Source organism: Indicator indicator, chromosome 36, assembly GCF_027791375.1.
Source record: "Indicator indicator isolate 239-I01 chromosome 36, UM_Iind_1.1, whole genome shotgun sequence".
Taxonomy (NCBI): Eukaryota; Metazoa; Chordata; class Aves; order Piciformes; family Indicatoridae; genus Indicator; species Indicator indicator.
In genome coordinates, this window is record NC_072045.1 from 4,298,648 (window position 1) to 4,319,752 (window position 21,105).

General features: G+C 47.4%; 1 protein-coding gene across 1 annotated transcript in view; it reads left to right on the forward strand.

Moving 5' to 3' along the window:
• The first annotated feature begins 10,288 nt into the window (after positions 1–10,288).
• The window catches only part of KDM4B (lysine demethylase 4B), a 74,769-nt gene continuing 63,952 nt past the window's right edge, over positions 10,289–21,105 (forward strand). Inside the window, exons 1-4 of the mRNA XM_054396160.1 lie at positions 10,289–10,429; positions 13,407–13,582; positions 14,458–14,572; positions 16,502–16,695. Of these exons, the coding sequence (XP_054252135.1) occupies positions 10,289–10,429; positions 13,407–13,582; positions 14,458–14,572; positions 16,502–16,695 (626 nt within the window). The remainder of the gene's footprint in view (positions 10,430–13,406; positions 13,583–14,457; positions 14,573–16,501; positions 16,696–21,105) is intronic.

Genomic DNA, 21,105 nt, shown 5'->3' on the forward strand with positions numbered 1-21,105 from the left:
CAATGTTGCGAGCTGGTGGTGTGCTACGCTGATTTCCTGCCGTGTTCTGATCTCCCTTCACAATTTCTGATCCGCATTCAGAGCGGTGGGGAGGGCTTTGGGAAGCCTCTCTGAAGGTTTGGTTTTTTTCTTTTTTTTTTTTTTCCCCCCCTTTCTTGTTGTAAAGGAGAAGTTCATAAGAAGTTTGTCATATCTGTTCTCTGTTCTGTGTTGGCAAAACAAGCAGCACAGCTTTGGCTGTGATGTGTGTTAACGTTTGGAGCTGCGGCTTGCAGAGAGAAGAATCGGATAAAACCGAGCTGTGGGAGATGAAAATGGTCTAAGGTTACCTTGAAGCTGACGTGGAACTGAGCTTGGGTTTCTCCCAGGTTTTGCTTTAATTTAGGTTTTAAATTGCCACTCCTTTTTGAGATGCAGCATGGGTTAAGAAGTGCGAAATGGAGATGAAATGGGCGAGGAAACGTCTAACAGAAGGCTGTGGGTTGCCCCCTGCTTCTCCCTGTGACCATGAGGATTTGAAGTTGTTTACAGGTGCACCTAAGGATGGATATTCCTCAGTGCACTTCTGGAGCTGCATGAGCTCTGTTGTTCTTCTTGGTCCTGTCTTGTGCCTGCTGGCTTTGCCTCTTGCTTAGTCTCTTCCTGAGCAGATGATTTTCTGGCAATGCAGCTGCTCTTAAGCCTGGAATCTGGGTCAGTGTGTCACACCCACTCTAGGCAGGACCTAAAGCACCTTGTGCAAAAAAAAAAAGTGCAACCAAGGTGTTGATTTTTTTTTTACATTGGCTAAACAGTCAAAAGCTCTTACAACAGCAATTTTTTTTGTTTGTTTTAAATTGAGTTAAAATTCTGAAGGAACTCAGAGAAGAAGTTGATGAAGTTACTGAGAGTACTGCTGGCAGGATTGCAGAAGGAAGACTGTTGGGAATTAGCCCTCATTAAGGGATTAATTTGATACAGGAATTACCTTTTTGTACAAAGCAGCAAACAAGGGCTCTGAAACATGTACAATTTTGGATGAGAATTATAGCCTGTAGGTTACTTTATAGCATCTCAAGGTTTCCATCACTGCTGCATTGAGTTCAAGTGTCATGCACCAAGACTTTGAATTCTAGCTCAGACTGAATAGGAATACATGAGGAAAAGAAGAAGTACTTTTTTTACCTCACTTGCTCCAGGTCTGGGCAGGAGGCTTCTCCTTTCACTGTGGTCTTGTAGTTGGAAATGATGAGCTCCTAAATTCTTAGGAACAGGTTTCTTACCTTATTGTATGGGAAGTGCCTCTGAAATACTGAGTCAGAACAAGAAGTTCATTCAGGCATGCTTAAGATCTCTATTTTTTTAATTTTTGTGTTTCATTTGGCAACTTTACAGTATATTCAGTTGAGGATCAGATTATTTTCCCCTTCATATTCTAGCAGAGTGAGCCCAGAGTAGTTTTGTTTGCCTGGCATCCAAGACCCAGAGTGACAGCAGAGCTGTGAAGAACCAGGCCAGGTTAAATGTGGTGTTTTGTTTGGTTTTTTTTTTTGGTTTGTTTTTTTTTTGCCCTGCTTCTATATTCTTGCAGTAAATAAGTGAAGAGAATAAAAGACAGCAAAGATAATCATTGTGTCATGTAGTAAAATTTAAATTACCACTACAGAGAGAATCCAGAACCAGATATATTGATCTGTGTGTCTTTAGTATGAGTTTATCTTGCATATTCATAAAAAGAGTAAATTTGAGGGGAGATAGGGGTGCTGATTCTGAATTTAGTCAAAAATAACCATTACAGAGGCTGTTGACTACCTTGCTTTAGGCAATAATAAACTGTTTTAATTTCTTAGAGATTTATTGCTTTTGAATCACAGTTCCTGCTTTTAAATACTCTTTGTGAGTAAATCATTTTGCTGCAGCTAGAAGAGTAACTGTAGACTCCCATAGCTAAGAGGATGTTGTGAGGGAAGATTTTTATTTTACTTTAATGAGCTACATATGCTGCTTGATTTCAAAGTACAGGAGAAGCTGGAATTCTGGAGAAGCCTTGTGGAGTGTAGAGTTTAATAGAACACACTCTCAATTTGTCAGAACTCAAGCACTGGAGATCTTCATCCACTGCTGCCTGTGTGGGAATGTTGCCTCTCTGTCCTCCTCCTCTGATCTTTCCTCTCTTATGTTTACTTAAACCTTATGAAGGATGTACAAAACTCTGACCAGCTTGGAGGTTAAAAATGTAATGAATCGAGGATGTAAATAATTTTGAGGGAAAAGTGTTAGCTGGAAGTTCTTGCTGTAATCTTAGAGCTGTTTCTGACTGGGCTGAGCCACACCACACGGAACTGAAATTGTAAAAATAAATCTACACTCTTTGACTAAAAGATGTAATCTGATTCTGGGGAACCAAGGGGAGGAGAGGGAAGTTGTCTGAGCCACGCTCTCAACATGACTCTTCCCTAAAACTCAGTGCTACAGAACTGCCTATTTTATACACAGTCCTGATGCTTTGCTAAAGTTTGGCTTTTGTTCTGCTTTTTGACAGTGCCTGAACCATGAGAATCTAGATGTAAATTTGAGGGTAATTAGTTGGCTTACTGAGAAAGGAAGTAGGGGTGGGGGGGGAGGATCTGCCCTCTGTGTTCCAGCCTAATTCATCCCAAAAATGCCATTTCAAATAAACACATGAGGTTTCCATTAATGTTTGTACTTAGTAGCCAAATAATGAGCTGCAAGTAAATGTAAAGAATTCGTTCATCAACAGGCTTCTTACCTTATTGTATGGGGAGCACTAAATGAGTCAGAAGAAGTTAATTCAGGCATGTTTAACATTTGTATTTGGTTGGGTTTTGTTGCACTTTAGAAGTTTATAGTATTTTCAGTAGAGGATCAGGTTATTTTTCGCCTTCAAACTAAATTTATTTTCGTTTCAAGTTTGCCAGGGACTTGGAATAGCCTTGGGTGAGCTTTAGTCTTGCTGGGAGGCTGTGGGCTGATCCCAGGTCCCAGTCCCTGCTGGGAGGCTGTGGGCTGATGCCTGGTCCTGGTCCCAGTACCAGCTGGGAGGCTGCAGACCAAAGCCTGATCCCAGGTCCCAGTCCCAGCCGGGAGGCTGTGTGCCAAGCTTGATCCCAGGACCCCCCTCCCAGCCTGGGGGCTGCAGGCCAAAGCCTGATCCCAAGTCGCAGTCCCAGCCAGCCCAGGCTGGGGGCTGAGGTCTGGTCCCATTCCCAGCCAGGCCCAAGGGTGAGGGCTGAGGCTTGGTCCCAGCCCCAGTGGGGAGGCTGGGGGCTGAGGCCTGATCCCAAGTCCCAGCCTGTGGGGGTGTGGGTCTTAAAGCAGAAGTTCCCACAGGATTTTCTCAAGAGCCTCTCTTGCAAAGAGCAGGGAGAATTAAAAGCTTGCCAAAAGGCCATGGATCCAGATTTTGTTGTGATGCCCTTGGCTGGCTGATTGACTCTTTCTCTGAGATCAATGTGTGTGGCTGCAGGCAGGAGGCTGCTCTGCCTCCTCCCCCTCTCCCATCAGTGCAGGACTTGGCCTCCTCTCCCTACAAAGGGGCATAAACCCAGCCTAATTGACAGCTCAGTGGAGGACAATGAGATAAATGACCAAGTTTAAGCTGTTTTTTTTTTTTTTTCAGGTTTTCCATTTTCTAAGTGCTAGCAACAGTAGTTGAGTTAGCTGCTAGCAGTTGCTCTGGGTCCAGCTGCAGGGACAGGGCACTGGGGTAAGCAGTGAGGAGAGGGTGGGTTCCCAAGGGCTGGACCTTACTCAGGACTATGCAGGGCAGGCACAAGCTTGCTTCCTTGTGATGCTGAAGTAAGGTACTTCATGGGACCAAGTCCAGGTAAGAAGGAATTCATACTAAACTGTCCAGCCTACCCTAGGATGAGAAATCCTAGGCTGAGTCCAACCTCTCTTTTTCCTAGTGATTAGTGAAAGGGCAGGGGAGATTTAGGAGATGTATTTGGATCACTAGGCATGTTTGCAAGGGAAGTTGCCAGGTAAGGCAAGAAGACAGAGGGTTGAACAGTCTGGGTGTTGAACAATTTGGATGTTGTTCTGGGCTCCCCAGTTGAAGAAAGACAGGGAACTACTGGAAAGAATCCAGTGGAGGCTTTAGCAAGAGCTAAAGGAGCTGTGGGGGCAAGAGGCTGGGGCCAGACTCTGCTCAGTGGTGCCCAGGGACAGGACAAGGGGCAAAGGGCACAAACTGGCACCCAGGAGGTTCCACCTGAACAGGAGGAGAAACTTCTTTGATGTGAGGGTGCTGAGCCCTGCAGCAGGCTGCCCAGAGAGGTTGTGGAGTCTCCTTCTGTGCAGAGCTTCCAACCCCCCTGGGCATTGTGATCCTGGGCAAGCTGCTGGAGCAGTGGGGTTGGACTGGATGATCTCCAGAGGTACCTTCCAACCCCACCACGCTTGGATTCTGGGATTCTTTTTCTGTGAAAGCAGATGAGAGAATTTGTCACCATTGATACTCAGTTTCCTGTTGTGTTCCAGGGTGCTGCCAGGCCCTGACTGTGCTTTGACATATCCAGAGGGTTACAGAGAAAAATGGAGGGCAAGGGAGGATTTAAGATTCTGTTGTCAGGGTTTAAAAACCTTGCTTAAGACATGGCATGTCTGTTTATCTTTCTAAAATATTAAACCAGTAAAATGTTAGCCTGTTAGGAGCTTCCTCCACTCAGGAGCAGAATGCACTCAGAATTTCTTCCCCAAAGAGTGAGCTGCTGTTTTCAGCAGCACTGAAATGAAGAATTTGTTCTATATTAATGATTTTTGTGCTGCTTGCTGGAAATGACATCTTCTTTATGTCTTCAATTATCTAAGCTATTTAGATGTGCCTCATTTAGATATTCTCATTTTATCTCCTCTCTTTTTCTCCCCCCACCCTCCCTCCTCAATATCTGGGACTTATTACACTTTGCTGCCTTGGCTTGGTGTGCTTGGTCCTCAGCTGGTTTCCTGCAAGGATGTATCATTCACTGTCCTTTGGTAGTGCAATGAGCTGTGGAAGCTAATTTTCTTAACTGCTAACAGCAGTTTTACTTGGTGGTACAAGTGCAGTGGTGTTTGTTGTCTGCATTGATTGGATTAAGAGTTCAGTGCTCTGCAGTAAAAGGGCAATTGGAGTGAAGAGCACCAGCAGCCCTCCATCCACTTGTTAGGTGTTTGCAAACTCCAGTTTGAGCAGGTGCTGAAAAGCCTCTGCTCTTCGGGGAAGAGAGGCTGTGCTGGAGGAGGAGGAGAGTTTGTTCTAGGTGTGCCTCCTAGAAAAGTTTCCTCTGCTCAGATTTTTCTGTAACTGTGTGAGGTGGTTGAAACTTTGTGGCCTGCTGAGGCTTGTGGTTCCAGATTCATTCATAGAATGGTTTAGATTTGAAGAGACCTTCAAGCTCATCCAGTTCCAAGCCCCTGCCATGGGCAGGGACACCTCCCACCAGCTCAGGTTGCTCAAGGCCTCATCCAGCCTGGCCCTGAACACCTCCAGGGAGGGGACATCCACAACCTCCCTGGGGTAATGATGGTGGCTTTGTCCTAACTGCTGTGCAAGTTCTACCCCTGCAGCTCCAGGCTTGTTTTCAAGCACAGCCACATAAGCAGAGGCAGCTCCCTGATTATTTCTTACTGTGGCACCACAAATCATCATATTTGGCACGGGAGAAGAACAAATGGCCATGGATGGGAGCTCAGTCGCTCTCCAAGTTGGTACTGCTGTGAAATTTCCTCTTGCTTCAAACTGTGGCCAGGGCTTTGTTTATTCTGAGAAATTCTGATGGCTGTGGCTCTTTTTCTTTCAGCAGGGTGTGATCCTAGTGCCAGCTTGTGTGGCCACCACCAGTGCAGTCGAGCTAACTCGTGTATTTTCTGCTCTGAGTTGGCAGCAGGTTGCAGGCTGTGCTCAGGGGGGATATTTCCTTGTGTCTTTTCAGCCTCTTCCCACACAACCCAAGTGAAATCTGCTGGAGTCGCTGCAGATGCTGTGTCCTCTTCTCATAAAATGATTTTTTTGGTGCTGCCTGTGGCTTGCAGGCAAGGGTTTTGTCTACCAGATTTTGAACGCCTGCTTTCTCTTGAGCTGCTGTAGGCCCCAAAGGGCCTTTTCCTTCAGCTCTTTGAGTTTTGGTTTCAAGGTTTTTAGCAAAAAAACCAAACCAAAACAAAAGCCCCAGAGTTTTGGGGGAGCTTGATGGTGCTGCACCTTTGGAGAGACAGCAAGTTGTTCTAAAGTGGGTTTGCCAGTTGTGTACAGTGGGGTTTATGTTGTAGCAAGGCAGAAATTCACCTTTAGACTTGGTGCTGCCCTTAAAGCATTCTAAAGGTTTGGTTTATTGAAGTAACTAATAGTCCAGGAGGGCATATTTAAGTGTTTAGCAAGATAAAAGATGGTTCTCTGGTGTTGCTGTGTAAACAGGTGAGTCCTCTGCCATCAGTTCTGCCCTGTTTTTACTATTCAAATCTGAATTGATAACGGAGGGTTTGTCACAAACCAGCAGGACTGGTTTGCTTCATATGGGTAGGTGTGTGCCTGGGTACAGGGACAGCATTTAGGGACAGCATTTAGCTCTAGTGCTGGTACCTGAAAGCAGCTTCATTTCCACTAAGAGTCACTGCCTTGGGTCAAAGTTACTCCCTACTCAGAAGCAGAGGAGAATCATAGAATGGCTTAGGTTGGAAGGGACCTCAGAGGTCATCTACTCCAGCCTCCCTGCCATGGGCAAGGATGCCTCTCAATTAGACTTGATTGCTCAAGGCCTCATCCAACCTGGCCTTGAACACCCCCAGGGAGGCATCTACAACCTCCCTTGGGCAGCCTGTTCCAGAGACTCACCACCCTCGTCCTGAAGAACTTCTTCCTGAGATCCAGTCTAAACCTACTCTCCCTCAGCTTCAAACCAGGTTGTTAGTCTCTCTTTCAAAGAAGCAGAATGCATCCAGCTGAGAAAAAATACCTTCATTCTTCAAGAATTGGTAGGGGGCTTGGATTCTTCCTGCAGAATCATCCTTTTCAGCACTAATAGTGAAGAGGGAAGAGTTTGGTCACATTGTCACCATCACCCTGCTGCACGGCAGAGCTGTGGATGAAAAATGCTCTCAGAAGAGTCAGATTCAGCTGTGAAGTCTTCCTTGGTGATGCTGGGGAGCTCCTTACAGCACTGCTCTATGGAAGCTGTCTCCTGAAAATCCCACAAGGAAGCTGCAGCGTGGCTGGGCTGCTGTCATAGCCCTGGGCATGTCCTATTGCCTCTTGTCCTCAGTGATAGCAGGAGCTGGGAAGGAGGTGACAGTAAACACTGCCACTGTTTATCCAAAGCACAGCACTGCTGCTGTGTGCAAAGTAAAGAAGTTCTTCCCTCCCAAAGCTTGCTTTGTGGCTTGGGTGTTTGGAGGTGCTTTGGGCTCTTCTCTAGCTGAAGGAGTTGTACTGATTCTCCCCTCCCATGAGCTTTGTGGCTGCTGCGTGTGTGTTTGGTTGGGTTTTTTTGCAATATCCTAGCTAATTTAGTTAGATGAGCATACTTTGCAGCAAACACTCTCTGGGATAGGTGTTAAGATGTTCCTTAGAATAAAGAAATGGAACTAAACACAGAAAAATGTTTGCTGCCTCTGCACCTCAGAGTTCCAGAGCACCATGGCTTGCTGTTGAGGTATGCAGACCCTTTTAATTAATTGGTTAAGCTTTGCATGCAGGTCCTCCTGCCCTCTTGGAACAGGGATTTTTGCTGTTTGCTCCTACTTCATTGAATAAAACCCCAGAATTGCTGGAGATGGTCTTTAGCAAAAGGTGGAATCAAATGTAGCTTTGAGTATTTTGTTTTTCCCCTGGTTGTGGGTAAAGTGCAGATAGTGGGAAGGCATCCCTGGAGCAGATGGTGCTGGCAAGGATCCTTCTCAGGCCAGAATTCAAGTTCCTTTCCCTGAGCCAGATACTCCTGCTTAAGCCCAGTGTGCAGTGCTGCAGCAGAGCCTGGCGTGGTGCTTCCTGCTGGGGTCAGCCTTGGTGGCATTTCTAGACCTGGTTTAAAAATAGCAGAGAAGTATTCTCAGTAAGATTGCATTGGAGCAGGAGTTTGGGGGTGATTTCTGGTCATATCCAACTTCTCCAACAGTCACTTTTCTTCATCTTCTGCCTCTCCACCAGGATTTTCTTAGTTTTCCTTCAGTAGTTGGGAGGAAGTCTCCAGCAGATGGATGTCTGGAGCTTGTCAGCTCCTGTGCTTTGTCTCTGGGACACGAGATGCTGCTTCCTCCTTTTGTATTTTTGCAAAACATTTGTGTAGTAAATTGTTCTTGTGGCTGTAGATCAACTTTGCTTCTTGTCTAAAAATGCTGACCCTTAAGTTTTTGTTTATCTATTTTCTGTATGGCAAGGTTAAAATCACTTCAGGCAGGGCCACCCCAGAGATGGGGAGGATTGGTTAAAAAAAGCCTTTTTATTTGAAGACTGCAAGAATTAGAAGTGTTTGACAAGACCAAGTGCTGAGTTCTGCACTTTGGTCACAACAGTCCCATGCAAGATTCCAGGCTGGAGGTTATTCTGCCACTTTGCTCTGGTAAGATCTCACCTGGAGTGCTGAGACCAGCTCTGGAGCCCTTGACACAGGAAGGATATGGACCTGACAGAGCAGGTACAGAGGAGGCAACAAAAATGATCGTGGGGCTGGAACATCTCTGCTATAGGGACAGGCTGAGAGAACTGAGGTTGTTCAGCTGGGAGAAGAGAAGGCTCCAGGGAGCAGTACCTAAAGAGGGCTCCCAGAAGGCTGCAGAGGGACTGTTCCAAATGCCTGCAGTGACAAGATGAGGAGCAGTGGTTTGAAATTAGAGAAGAGGAGATTTAGACTGGTCGTGGAACAAGTTCTGTATCATGAGGGTGGTGGAACACTGCAACAGGTTCCCCAGGGAGGTGGTTGAGGCCCCTCCCCTGGAAATATTAAAGGTCAAGCTCAACAGTGCTCTGGGCAAGCTGACCTGCTGGAGGATGTCCTAGCTCACTGCAGGAAGGTTAGGCTGGATCACCTTTGGAGGTCCCTTCCAACTCAAATCTATGATTCTCCAAGTGGGAGCTTTGTGCCATACTCACTGATCAAACCCCCAATACAGCCGCATCTCCTGCTTTCTTTTGGTTTTCCTAACACGAAGAATACTTCTGGTAGCATCTGGACTATTTCTTGGCTGGTTGAAAATCGAATTTAAATCCGAAGACGTTTCTCTTGCGATTTAAAAGTCGCATTCGTCAGAGAGTCGCTGCGCTGCGTCTCCCTCCCCAGCCCCGTGCTGCCCTCTGGTGGTAGCTGGAGCACATTGAAGGCGCCGGAGCTGCTTTTCTGACCTGGAGAGTACTTAACATTGCAGAGGTCCATTTTAAATATTGTGATTTCTTGCTGAGTGATTCTGGAATGCTTGGTTGCTTTCCCCCCCCCGCCCCGCCCCCTTTCAGTTCTGAAGTAAATGGAGTGATTTTTGCTTTTCACTTTGAAAGATATTTTGAACTTGTGCATTTCCTTTTAGGAGTTGTCTGACTTCGTTTTGTCCATGTATGTTGCAAAAACAATCAATGTAATGAAGCTGAGGCCTTGAGCAGCCTGGTCTGGTGGAATGTGTCCCTGCCCTGTGGAGGTGGTTTGGTGCTGGACAATCTTTAAAGTCCTTTCCAACCTAAGCCATTCTACGAATATACATCTCCTGGAGAGCTACATTCAAAAACCTAATTTTATGATTTTTAATTTTTTTTTTTTAAATACAGCCTAATGTGTGAAACCTCCAAGAAATAGTAGCTAATACATTGGTCAAAGCTTTTGGTTTTGTAGCTAAATGCAGAAAAGGCTGAAGCATTCTGGTGGGAAACTTTATGGCACAGCTGGTTGGATGTGCACTGAATAGATGCTGAAGGCAGTGAGAGGTTTGCTGTCCATGACCACCCTTCTGCTGAGGCATGGCTTCATGTGATGGATGGAGGGGGCCATGCTAAGGCTGTGGTCTATATTTAGGCTCTATCTGATCTCTGGGATGATACTGGGATCAGGAGCTCCCTGATACTTGACCCTGCTTAGGGCCTTGCTAACAAATAGCTTAAGTGGATTTTTGGCCAGAAGCTCTTTATAGCCACGTTAGAGGACAGCCCTTACAAGCACCTCCTTAGAGAGAAATGAAAAAAATATCCACACCTGTCTGAGAAATTCATTCAAGTAGAAACACAACAAGGGTTGTTAACCAGTATTTTTTTTTTTCCTTTTTTTCCTGCCTCTCCTTTCTTTCTCCCTCTTTGTTTCCCCTCCTCAGGTGCTGTCACCGAGCTAGAGCCATGGGGTCGGAAGCGCCGAGCCCGCAGAACCCTGGCTGCAAGATCATGACCTTCCGCCCCAGCCTGGAGGAGTTCCGGGACTTTGGGAAGTACATTGCTTACATGGAGTCCCAGGGAGCCCACCGAGCAGGGCTGGCCAAGGTGAGCTGCCCCTGACCTGGGCAGTGGAAAGCTTTCTGAAGCTGCCTTCCCCAGGCTCTGCCTTATGGAAGGTGTCTGTGGAGTTCTATCAGGCAGAAGCAGTTTGCGTTCATGTAGTCGAGCAGAGAGTGGGTTTGGAACTGGGCTTGACAGGAACTTGAGACCTGAGAGGGGAAAGGCAGAGGAGTTAGAGAGTGAAAGAAGAGTTTATCTGCAGGATTGATAGGTTCAGAGAATGGTTTGGGTTGAAAGGGACCCTCAAGATCATCCAGTTGCAATCCCCCTGCCATGGGCAGGGACACTTCCCACTAGATCAGGTTGCTCAAGGCCTCATCCAGCCTGGCCTTGAACACCTCCAGGGAGGGGGCATCTACAACCTCCCTGGGCAGCCTGTTCCAGTGCTTCCCCACCCTCACTGGAAACAATTTCTTCCTAATCTCCATTCTAAATCTCCCCTCTTCTCCTAACTGGAGAACAAGGACACTCCCAACCCCTGCAGAGATGGGTTAAGGGTATTTCCATCTCCTGATTCTGTTGCTGATGAGACAGCTTGTGGTAACTGTGGTCCTCCAGGGCTGGAGGTCTGAGGTTTTCACCCCCACCCAGAGTGTGGGGTTATTGATCAAACTTTTGATGGAGGTGAGAGCCTAAATCACCTCTGTATCTGTATCTCTAGCTATACTTTTTGCCTTTTTGTGTTCTGAGCTCCCACTTTACCCTGCCATTAATCTTGACCTGTAAACTTGTCCTGGATGCATGTGTGATTCCCAAAATACATGAAAGCCTTTTTGACCTTTAGGAAGCAGTTCTCCAGCCAGCTCTAAAACATCTTTCTGCTTCTTTCCTCTCCACATCTAGCAGTGTCAACTGATGAAACCTAATGAGAACTCTTTATGTGGGCTTTCTAAATTTGCAGACATTGACATGGAAAAAAAACAGAAGTGGCTGATTAGAGTATTTGTGGTCATCTCCTGTGGCACCACAGGCTGAGGGAGATGATTTCTTCTGACAGGGTAGTTGTTTCATCTGGTTTTTAGCAGAACTTAATGAAGAACAGCATAGAAATAAAGCTGTTGGGCAGGAAATAATTCTTATTTCTTCTCAAACAGATCAGTTCCTGGTTTTATTAGGGTTCTAAATAGAGCTGGGGAGTGATATTAGCTCTCTGAAATGTTTCATTGTCCATTCCAGTATCCAAGCAATTCCATTCCAGGAGTCTGCTAGGCTAGATTATTTTAATAAAGGTTGTTGGTGAATTCCAGCTGTTGTAAAGAAATTACCTGTAGGACTAAATCTGAACATTTCAACTTCATTTCTGTGTCTCTCAATTGCAGCTGCAGCTGAAAGCCTTGTAATGGAAGTAAAACTCATCATGTCCTGGAGGAGTGATGGCCCTGAAAGTCAATAACTTCTCCTCCAGTTGCTGTAAATTTATTTGGTTAATTCTTACACCAAATTAGATTTCAGAGATATATTTTTTTTTTCCATTCCCCATGCCCACTGAAGGGCCTCCTGATTGTGCTCTGATCTTGAGCCTAGAATTGTTGGCAGCTCTTCTGTTTAAAGTGACACTTTTTTCTTCATTACTTTTTTTTTTTTTTTCTGGGCATAGCTTCCAAGAGCAAGAAAAGAGTTCTGAGCACTTTGTTCTTCTGTACCTTTTACCCCTTCCCATTTAAGAAGTTCCCTTCCCATGAGTGCCCCTTCCCATTGAGGAGGACTCAGCAGAGGGGCAGAATCCCCTCCCTTGCCCTGCTGCCCATGCAGCTGGGGATGCAGCCAGGATTTGGTTGGCTTCTGGGCTGCAAAGATAGAGTGGTTGTGTAGGATGCTGCAAAAGCTTCTGGACTTGGAGAGATGAAACATTGATGAAGCTGCTGAGTCTTCAAACACTTTGTGGCTTAGTAGGTGAGAGAGGAATGCATCTCTGGAGGGAAGGCAGGAGCAGTCGTCCTGGCACACAGCTGTTCCTTTGGTGTAACTCTCCACCTTTTCATCATCACTGCCCATCTTCTGTGACACAGGGCTGACAGGACTGCTGGTGGACAGGAGGTCAGCCTTCTGACCACATCAGCCAGTCCTGCACTTTAGCAGATGCAGAACAGGTGCCTTGTCATATGTGCTGGTTATTTGAGAGGCTGCTGTTATCTGATAACCTGCAGCAGCATGGAATGAATTCCACTTCCCCAGTTTGTTCTTGACTGGAAGTTGTCTTTGCCTGTCATGAGCACTGATATAGGCTGGGCAGGGGCTGGCTTGAGAGCAGCCCTGAAGAAAAGGACTTGGTGGATGAGAAGCTCAATATGAGCCACCAGTGAGCACTTGCAGCCCAGAAAGCCAAGCAGAGCCTGGGCTGCATCAGCAGAAGTGTGGCCAGCAGGTTGAAGGAGGTGATTCTCCCCCTCTGCCCCACTCTGGTGAGACCCCACCTGGAATACTGCATCCAGTTGGAGTCCCTGTTGCAAGAAGGATCTGGAGCTGCTGGAACGTGTCCAGAGAAGGGCCATGAGGATGAGCAGAGGGCTGGAGCTGCTCTGCTATGGAAACAGACAGAGAGAGAGTTGGAGTTGTTCAGTCTGGAGAACAGAAGGCTCCGAGGAGACCTTCTTGTGGCCTTTCAGGATCTGAAGGGGGCTCCAAGAAAGCTGGGGAGGGACTTTTTAGGGTGTCAGGGAGGGATAGGACTGGGGGGGATGGAGCAAAGCTAGAAGTGGGGAGATTCAGATTGGATGTTAGGAAGAAATTCTTCCCCATGAGGGTGGTGAGAGACTGGCACAGGTTGCCCAGGGAGGTGGTGGTGGAAGCCTCATCCCTGGATGCTTTTAAGGCCAGGCTGGATGTGGCTGTGAGCAACCTGCTGTGGTGTGAGGTGTCCCTGCCCATGGCAGTGGGGTTGGAACTGGCTGAGCCTTGAGCTCCCTCCCAACCCTGACAGTTCTCCGATTCTATTTATTTTTATTTTTTTCCCCAACTCCAGGTGATTCCTCCTAAAGAATGGAAGCCTCGAAAAACCTATGATGACATAGATGACATGGTTATCCCAGCTCCCATTCAGCAGGTGGTCACTGGGCAGTCTGGACTCTTCACCCAGTACAACATCCAGAAGAAGCCCATGACTGTGGGAGAGTACCGGCGGCTGGCCAACAGCGAGAAGTATGTCGGTGTGAAGTGATGCTCCCAGGTGGTGCATGGCTTGGGGGGGGATGGAGTTGTGTGGAAAGGTTTCCTCTCTAGAAACAAGCTGTGAAAGAAAATGCAGCCCTGTTAGATAGGAAGTGTTTTGGAGGGAAGTGCTTTGTGTTGAAAGCTCGCATTCAGAACCACCACCAAGTTTGTGACTTGATGTGTCTTTGAACCTTTGTCTGGGAGGTAGGAGAGAAAGATTCTTTGAAGTCAGTATTTGGCTAGATCTACCTGAGAAGAGTGGTTTGGGGCTCAAAGAAGAGCTCTTGGGGCTTTGATGGCTGTTCTGGAAGTTGTGTTGCATTGCTGAGGCAGAAGTACAGCTATCAAGGAGTGCCTGAGCTTCACCAGCATTCTCTGAAGGGAGCAGGACCTCTGCAGAGCACTTCACAGAGCTGAGGCAAACCAACTGCTACAAGCTGTGGTTGCATCCCATTGCAGAGTCCCTATCCCAGAGCTCTGGAGTCCCCTGGGCTTTAAGTTCAGCATTGCTGACACCATGCAGTCAGCTTTGACAGAAATATTGCTGATAGAGCAGATACAGGAGTGCTCTACCTGCCTTCAGCTCCCTGGGTCACAACCATGTCCTGTGTCCTTAGGGTGGGGATCTGGTACTCCACTAGGCACACGTCCTGCACTGAGAAGTTTGCAGAAAGGCTTGAAAGGCAGCGAGGTGTCTGCAGTGAAGCATCAGAGTCTGACTGGGATGAAAAGTGAAGTGCACCTTCCCCAGCCTCCTGAGCCTGCCTGCTTTGGAATGCACAAACCTTCTCAGTCATTTGTCTGGCTGTGTGGAGTACTCCTTAGGGCTCCTCACATCCTTATCTCTGCCCTGTTCTTATCAGGTATTGTACTCCACGCCACCAAGACTTTGAAGACTTGGAGCGCAAGTACTGGAAGAACCTCACATTTGTCTCCCCAATTTATGGGGCTGATATCAGTGGCTCACTCTATGATGCAGTAAGTGAAATGCTCTTCCTTATCCTTAGGCACACTGATTTCCTTAGTGTGCTCCTTTCTTACCACAGAGCAGCAATTCAGGGTTCAGTTGATCTAAAACCATAGAATGGTTAAGGTTGAAAAAGACCTCCGAGGTCATTGAGTTCAGCCATTAACCCAGCACTGCCAGGTCACCACTAAACCCTGGCCCTCAGCACCACAGCTCTGTGGCTTTTAAACACCTCCAGGGATGGGGACACCACCACTGCCCTGGGCAGCCTGTGTCAGGGTTTGACAGCCCTTCTGGGGAAGAAATTGTTCCTGATGTTCAAACTAAACCTCCCCTTGTGCAGCTTGAGGCCATTTCCTCTTGTTCTATCACTTGTTACTAGGGAGAAGAGACCAACTCAAACCTGGCTCCAACCTTCTTTCAGGGAGTTTGTAGAGAGCCAGAGGTGTTCAAGGCCAGGTTGGATGAAGCCTTGAGCAACCTGAGCTAGTGGGAGGTGTCCCTGCCCATGGCAGGGGGTTGGAACTGGGTGATCTTTCATGTCCCTTCCAACTCAAACCATTCTATGATTCTCTGTCACCACAGATTTTTATTTGGTTTTGTCTTCTAATGGGAATAAAATTGAGATTTCTGCTGAAGCACCTTAGAGAGCCAGAAAAAAGAGTAGCATTTGAAGGAGTTGGGTGCTTCATCAAAAATACTTTTTATTTTGATTAACACAATGAAAACGTTTTCATCTGGATTGTGTTGTTTTTATTTTTTCCTTTGGAGGTAGTTATATTAGGATCCAATGCACCTGCATGGGAAATTATTTTACAATTCAAATTGTTTCAGCTTTTCCTTGGAGAAAATGAATCCTAGGCTTTAATTCTGTTGTGGTTCCTGCTTGATTCTGTTGTGGTTTCTCCTGCAGGAGATGATAAAGGTTGCTTATCTTCCTGCTCTGTTTAGGAAGCTAATTTAAAGCAGTGCCCTTCCTCTGCAGTTTTCTTCTGAGTAGAAAGTGACCTTTTTTGGGGGTGCTGTCTGCTTGTCTGCAGTCTAAACTGCCTGGTAAGGTCAAAGAGTCTTTTTGTTATCAGAGGACTCCAGAGCTGACCCCAGCACTGCAAGTGGGGGTCTGAGCAGAGGGGCAGAATCCCCTCCCTGCCCCTGCTGCCCACACTGCTGGGGATCAGCCCAGGACAGGTTTGCTCTGGGCTGTGAGGGCACATTGGTGACTCATGTCCAACTTTTTATCTACCAACATCCTTCTCCACAGGGCTGCTCCATCCCTTCATCACCCAGCCTGGACTGAGCCTGGGGATTGCCCCCAGTCCTGCTGCAGGACCTTGCTGTTACTCTCAGGCAGGCTCAAGTGAAAGATTTGTGCCAGGTTGTGAGGCCTTTACTATTGCAAACTGAAGCAGAGCAAACCAACTTTCAGATTCAGGCCTGTTTGTTGCTCTTGCTGTTTAAGTACTGATAAAAACACAACTGTCTGCCCTGTTCTTCATCTGAAGCAACTGAGCTGATGCAGAGGCTTCTGCCACTTTGGCTGGGTTGGAGTCTGGTGTTTCTCATCAGCTGCTACACATCCATCAGGTGTAGAGTGTCTGGGTGGAAGATGCCATGGAGGGAAGTGTGTTTTACCTTTAGTTTATCTTGTGCTTATTAGTCAGGCAGTTACTTATCTGGAGGGTATCACACACTACAGATGCTGCTTCAGAGAGCACATTTAGTGAGAAGTTTGTAATCAGTCCCTTTGCCACAAGGTGGTGGTGATGCATCTTCTCATGGTTATTGATGAACACTTAACTTTTCTGGAAGCAGGTGGAATTAAATGGATGCAGATAACAGCAGGCTGGCCACATCTGAATGCATTCAAAGGGAGCTGTGGTATTGTTCTGCTTCTCAAGTTGTGAGGTGTTCCAGTGCCAAACATGTGCTTTGAATTCCAGGATGTGGAAGAATGGAATATTGGCAACCTGAACACCCTCTTAGACATGGTGGAACACGAGTGTGGCATTATCATAGAAGGTGTGAACACTCCCTACCTCTACTTTGGGATGTGGAAGACAACATTTGCTTGGCATACAGAGGACATGGATCTCTACAGCATCAACTACTTGCATTTTGGGGAGCCAAAATCCTGGTGAGTGATCAAATGGTGGCTGCAAACCTCTACCCTCACACAGATCACTGCAAAAACCTTTGCTTCAGGTCTACCTAATTCCATCAGGCCTGCTTAGTCTCTCTCTCTTCCCCTTTTCCCCCCTCCCTCTTCTCCTCTACACTTGGAAGCAGTTTTCTTTCATGCTGACTCAGTGGGTTAATTCCTGACCTTCTAGAAAAGCAGCAGAATTAGGGAGGTGAAAAAAGGTGTCAGCATTTGGGGCCTTTGGGAAGGTAATGCACAGGAGAATGTGGTTTGTGCTCCATAACTGTGGGAGAGCAAGAATTCATAGAACACCAGGTTGGAAGGGACCTCAAGGATCATCAAGTCCAACCTTTCAGGGTAAGAAATGATGGTGATGGGAGTGTGTGGATGCTTGAGCTGCACTTCAGCAGTGGAAGAATGTTCTTGCATGGTGCTGTAGGCAGCAAACATCTGTTAGCTTCATGCTGCCACTAGTTCAATATGTAAATTTCTTTACAACTCCAGACACAGGGCAAAAGGAGCCTTTTGCAGAGTCAATTCTTACAGCAACAATAATCATTTTTTCAACACTTGCTGCACAGAGCAGTTGGAAATTAACCTTCCCCAGAAATAACTAAAGGGGTAAAGGTGAAATGAATAAATCTGAGTATTTTTGCCAGGTCTCCTATTCTTCTTTCTCAAGCTTCTCATTTAATGGCATAACCAAAGAGATTTAGCAACCTTAGAAGAGCTTTGCTGAAGATCTTGATGTGACTAATAAAATATTGACATTTAGGTGCAAATTAGAGCTTAAATGTCAGGGTGAAGCTGCTGTCATTGTGCCCTGGTGATGGCAGACAAGAACCTCCCATCTCTCTGCAATATGAGTCCCCTGTGCCACCAGGTGATCTCCAGGCTGGTGCTGCCTGTGGGCATAGAAAAGCTACAGTAGCAAAAGGGATTTAATGAATGGATGGAGTGTTCTGTGACAGTGCTGAAAAGGCATGGAAAGGGGCTGGAGCAGGAAGTTCAGTGGCAGGAATACCTTGGTTTTCCAGCATGTACCTGATGGTTAGAATCCCTCTTTCAGGCAGATGCTGAAGGATTTTTGCAGAATCTCATGATAGCTCTGTTAAACCAGCTTGATCTCCAGAAACAGCTCTCTGGATTAGCAATGAAATCTGACACTGTTTAGACGCTGTCCTTTCCTTGCCCTGGCTTGCAGCAGCAGCCCCATCAAACCGTTCCTCTTTGGTGCCTGTCTCCAGCAGATGGTGCCACCAGCACACCACAGCTACTCACAGAATGGGTTGGGTTGGAAAGGACTTTAAAGATCATCCAGTTCCAGCCCCCCTGCCATGGGCAGGGACACCTCCCACCAGCCCAGGTTGCTCAAGGCCTCATTTCAGCCTGGCCTTCAACACCTCCAGGGAGGAGGCATCCATGACCTCCCTGGGCAACCTGTTCCAGTGTCTCCCCACCCTCACTGGAAAGAATTTTTTTCCTCCTCTCCAATCTGTCTCCCCTCTTCCAGCTTAAAGCTATTGCCCCTCATCCTGTCACTCCCAGCCCTTGTCAAAAGTCCATCCCCAGCTCTCCTGTAGCCCTCTTCAGGTACTGGAAGGCTGCTCTAAGGTCTCCCTGGAGCCTTCTCATCTCCAGGCTGAACAGCCCAAACTCTCTCAGCCTGCCCCTGGGGAGGTTCTCCAGCTCCCGATCATCTCTGTGCTCTCTTCTGGACCCACTCTAGCAGCTCCAGGTCCTTCTTGTGCTGCGGGCCCCAGAACTGGATGCAGGGCTGCTGGCTGGGTCTCACCAGAGCAGAGTAGAGAGGGAGAATCACCTCTCTCAGCGTGCTGGTCACATTTCTTTTGATGTCCAAGCCCAGTGCCCACCAGCCAAGCCCAGTGTCTTCTGTGGTGTGGTGTTTTCAGCACCTCAGCACACAGGAGCTGGCTGCTCAGAGCTGTGCAAGCAGCTGACCTGAGGTTTGTGTTGGGGTCGTGTGATTGTGGCTGTCTCTGACTGCTCCTTTCATGCCTGTGTGTTATCAGTTCTGCTGCTTGCTTTTTGTTCCCAGCCCAGAACAGAGAGTTATCTCTTTCAAAAAGTAGAAGCAAGAGCAGATTAGCTTGAAAAGAGAAGCTGGTGACAGGGTGGAAATAATGGGATGTTCCCCAGACTCTCAAGTGAGCAAAAGGGTTTTGTGAGATCCCAGCTGCAGCACTGTGTCCAGTTCTGGTGCCACCAGCATAGGAGGGACATGGAACTGCTGGAGTGTGTCCAGAGGAGGCCATGATGATGGTCAGAGGGCTGGAGAACCTCCCCTAGGGGGACAGGCTGAGAGAGTTGGGGCTGTTCAGGAGAAGGATCCTAAAATTAACCTGAGGTTTCAGTTGTTGAAGAATTCTTAGGTTCAGAGAATGGGTTGGGTTGGAAGGGACCTTCAAGATCATCCAGTTCCAACCCCCTGCCACGGGCAGGGACACTTCCACCAGCCCAGGTTGCTCAAGGCCTCATCCAGCCTGGCCTGGAACACCTTCAGGGAAGAGGCAGCCACAACCTCCCTGGGCAGTCTGTTCCAGTGTCTCCCCAGCCATTCAGTGGTGAGACCCTGAGCCCAGGCACTGCTGCTTTAGCTGGAATAAAGAGAATTCAGAAAATCTCCTTGAAAGCAGCTCAAGCCTTGCTGGTCAGAGATCAAAGCAGGAAGGTGCTCTGCACCTGGTGGGGGTTTGGCTTGTTTGGTTCTTTGTTTTTCTTAATTTTTTTATTTATATATATATATATATATATATTTTTTTTTTAAACTCCACTTCAAAAGGAGGGGTGGGTTTGAATGCAGCCATCCTGTGTTTATCAGTTCTTTCAAGTACCCATTCCTGTAAACCTTGCTGTGCTGGGGGGAGCTGAGGCTTTGGAGGCTGCATCCTGTTTTGGACAAAACGTTTTCCCCTTCAGCCGCGTTGTGCTGCCTGGCTGACAGCGTGTGGCACACAGCTGGATGTGCTGTGACAGGATGCCACTGCTGCTTTGGCAGGCCTCCTGCTCTGCCCTCAGGCATAAGGCAAGAGTATGCCACTTGCCCGAGTCATTTCTCCCTCGTTCTTCTCTGTGACAGCTTCACTTAATGAGTCCTCAAGCTCTTCTGAGGACAAGCATTGGCTTCTTGAGGAGTGAATCTGAATCCCCCTTTGAGCAGAGCTGGAACTTTCCAGGTACCTGAGCAGTCAGCCGACTCCTGCTTGTCACTGCAGTCATCCCAGAGCTCAGCTGGGGGAGCTCTTGGACTTCAGTTGGTTAGATTCCAGTGGTGCAGCCTGGCTTTGCTCAGAGATGGCTCAAAACCTTCCTTCTGTTTTTCTGGCACCACCTCTGTGGAAATTTCCCAGCTTCCTTCATCCTTTTTATAGACTCTTTGCCTCTGACAGTGATCATCTTTGAATCACTTCGGGGAACAGCAGGAGTGTGGAGAGTTACAAAGTCTACCAGTTTGGGGTTGAGCTCTAAAGGAAGAGGCAGGGTTCTTGTTTGCCTGTCAGAGCTGTTTATGGAGTGAAATCAAGGACTTGGTGTATTGGTAGTATTCTGCCTCAGAATGGTCTAGTTAAAACCATAACTTCAGGTCTCTCATAAATTAGCTTTGGCTTTGCAGGGCAGCATGAAGGAGTGGTGGAAGCTGCCAGCTGTTGGTGAGAAAGGAACTGGGCCCATTGAGGTTGCCTCCCAGACCTCTTCATGGGGCTTCTCCAAGAAATGTTGCTGCTTATTTGCTGTGCTGAAGGTAAAGCACCTGCTCAGGGAGCTCTGGATGTGTTCAGACCATGAGGAGCCACCTCAGTGGACAGCCTGAGAATGGAACCTTTCTCATGGGTCAGGGAGGGTAGTTACTGAGGTGTCATTTCATGTTTTCACTTTCTGCCTTTGGAGTTTTGGGTTATTCCTCTCTCAAACCAGGTGCTGTGGGAACTTGGGATTGCAGTTTGATGCCTGTGGCTCAACAACTGAAGATGGCTTCTTTGTACAACCTAATGAGCACCTGCTTGGCCATACGACTCCTTGATTAATGTGTGTCTCTGTCACTGCAGAGAGGTCCTGCTGCCAACACTTTCTTCTGCTGCTCCTTTCCATAAGCAGAGGAGAGCAGGCTGCAGCAGTCTGAGTTGTCCCCACAGAGCTGTGTCACCAGGGCTGAGGTGCTGAGTGAAGTACTTGGGCAGTGAAGGGTCATCCAGTGATGAGGGAGAGGAAAGGGGCTAATAGAGGACAGCTTTCTCCTGCTTCCAGGCTCATTAAGTGATTTATCCACACCTGGAGACTGCAGTGCATTTCCTTCTGAAGTTCTGTCTTCTTGTACCAAGAACAATCACTGCTCCATGTCTTCAGCCATGATGATTGCTGCTGCAAAGGTGTCCTTGCTGCCCC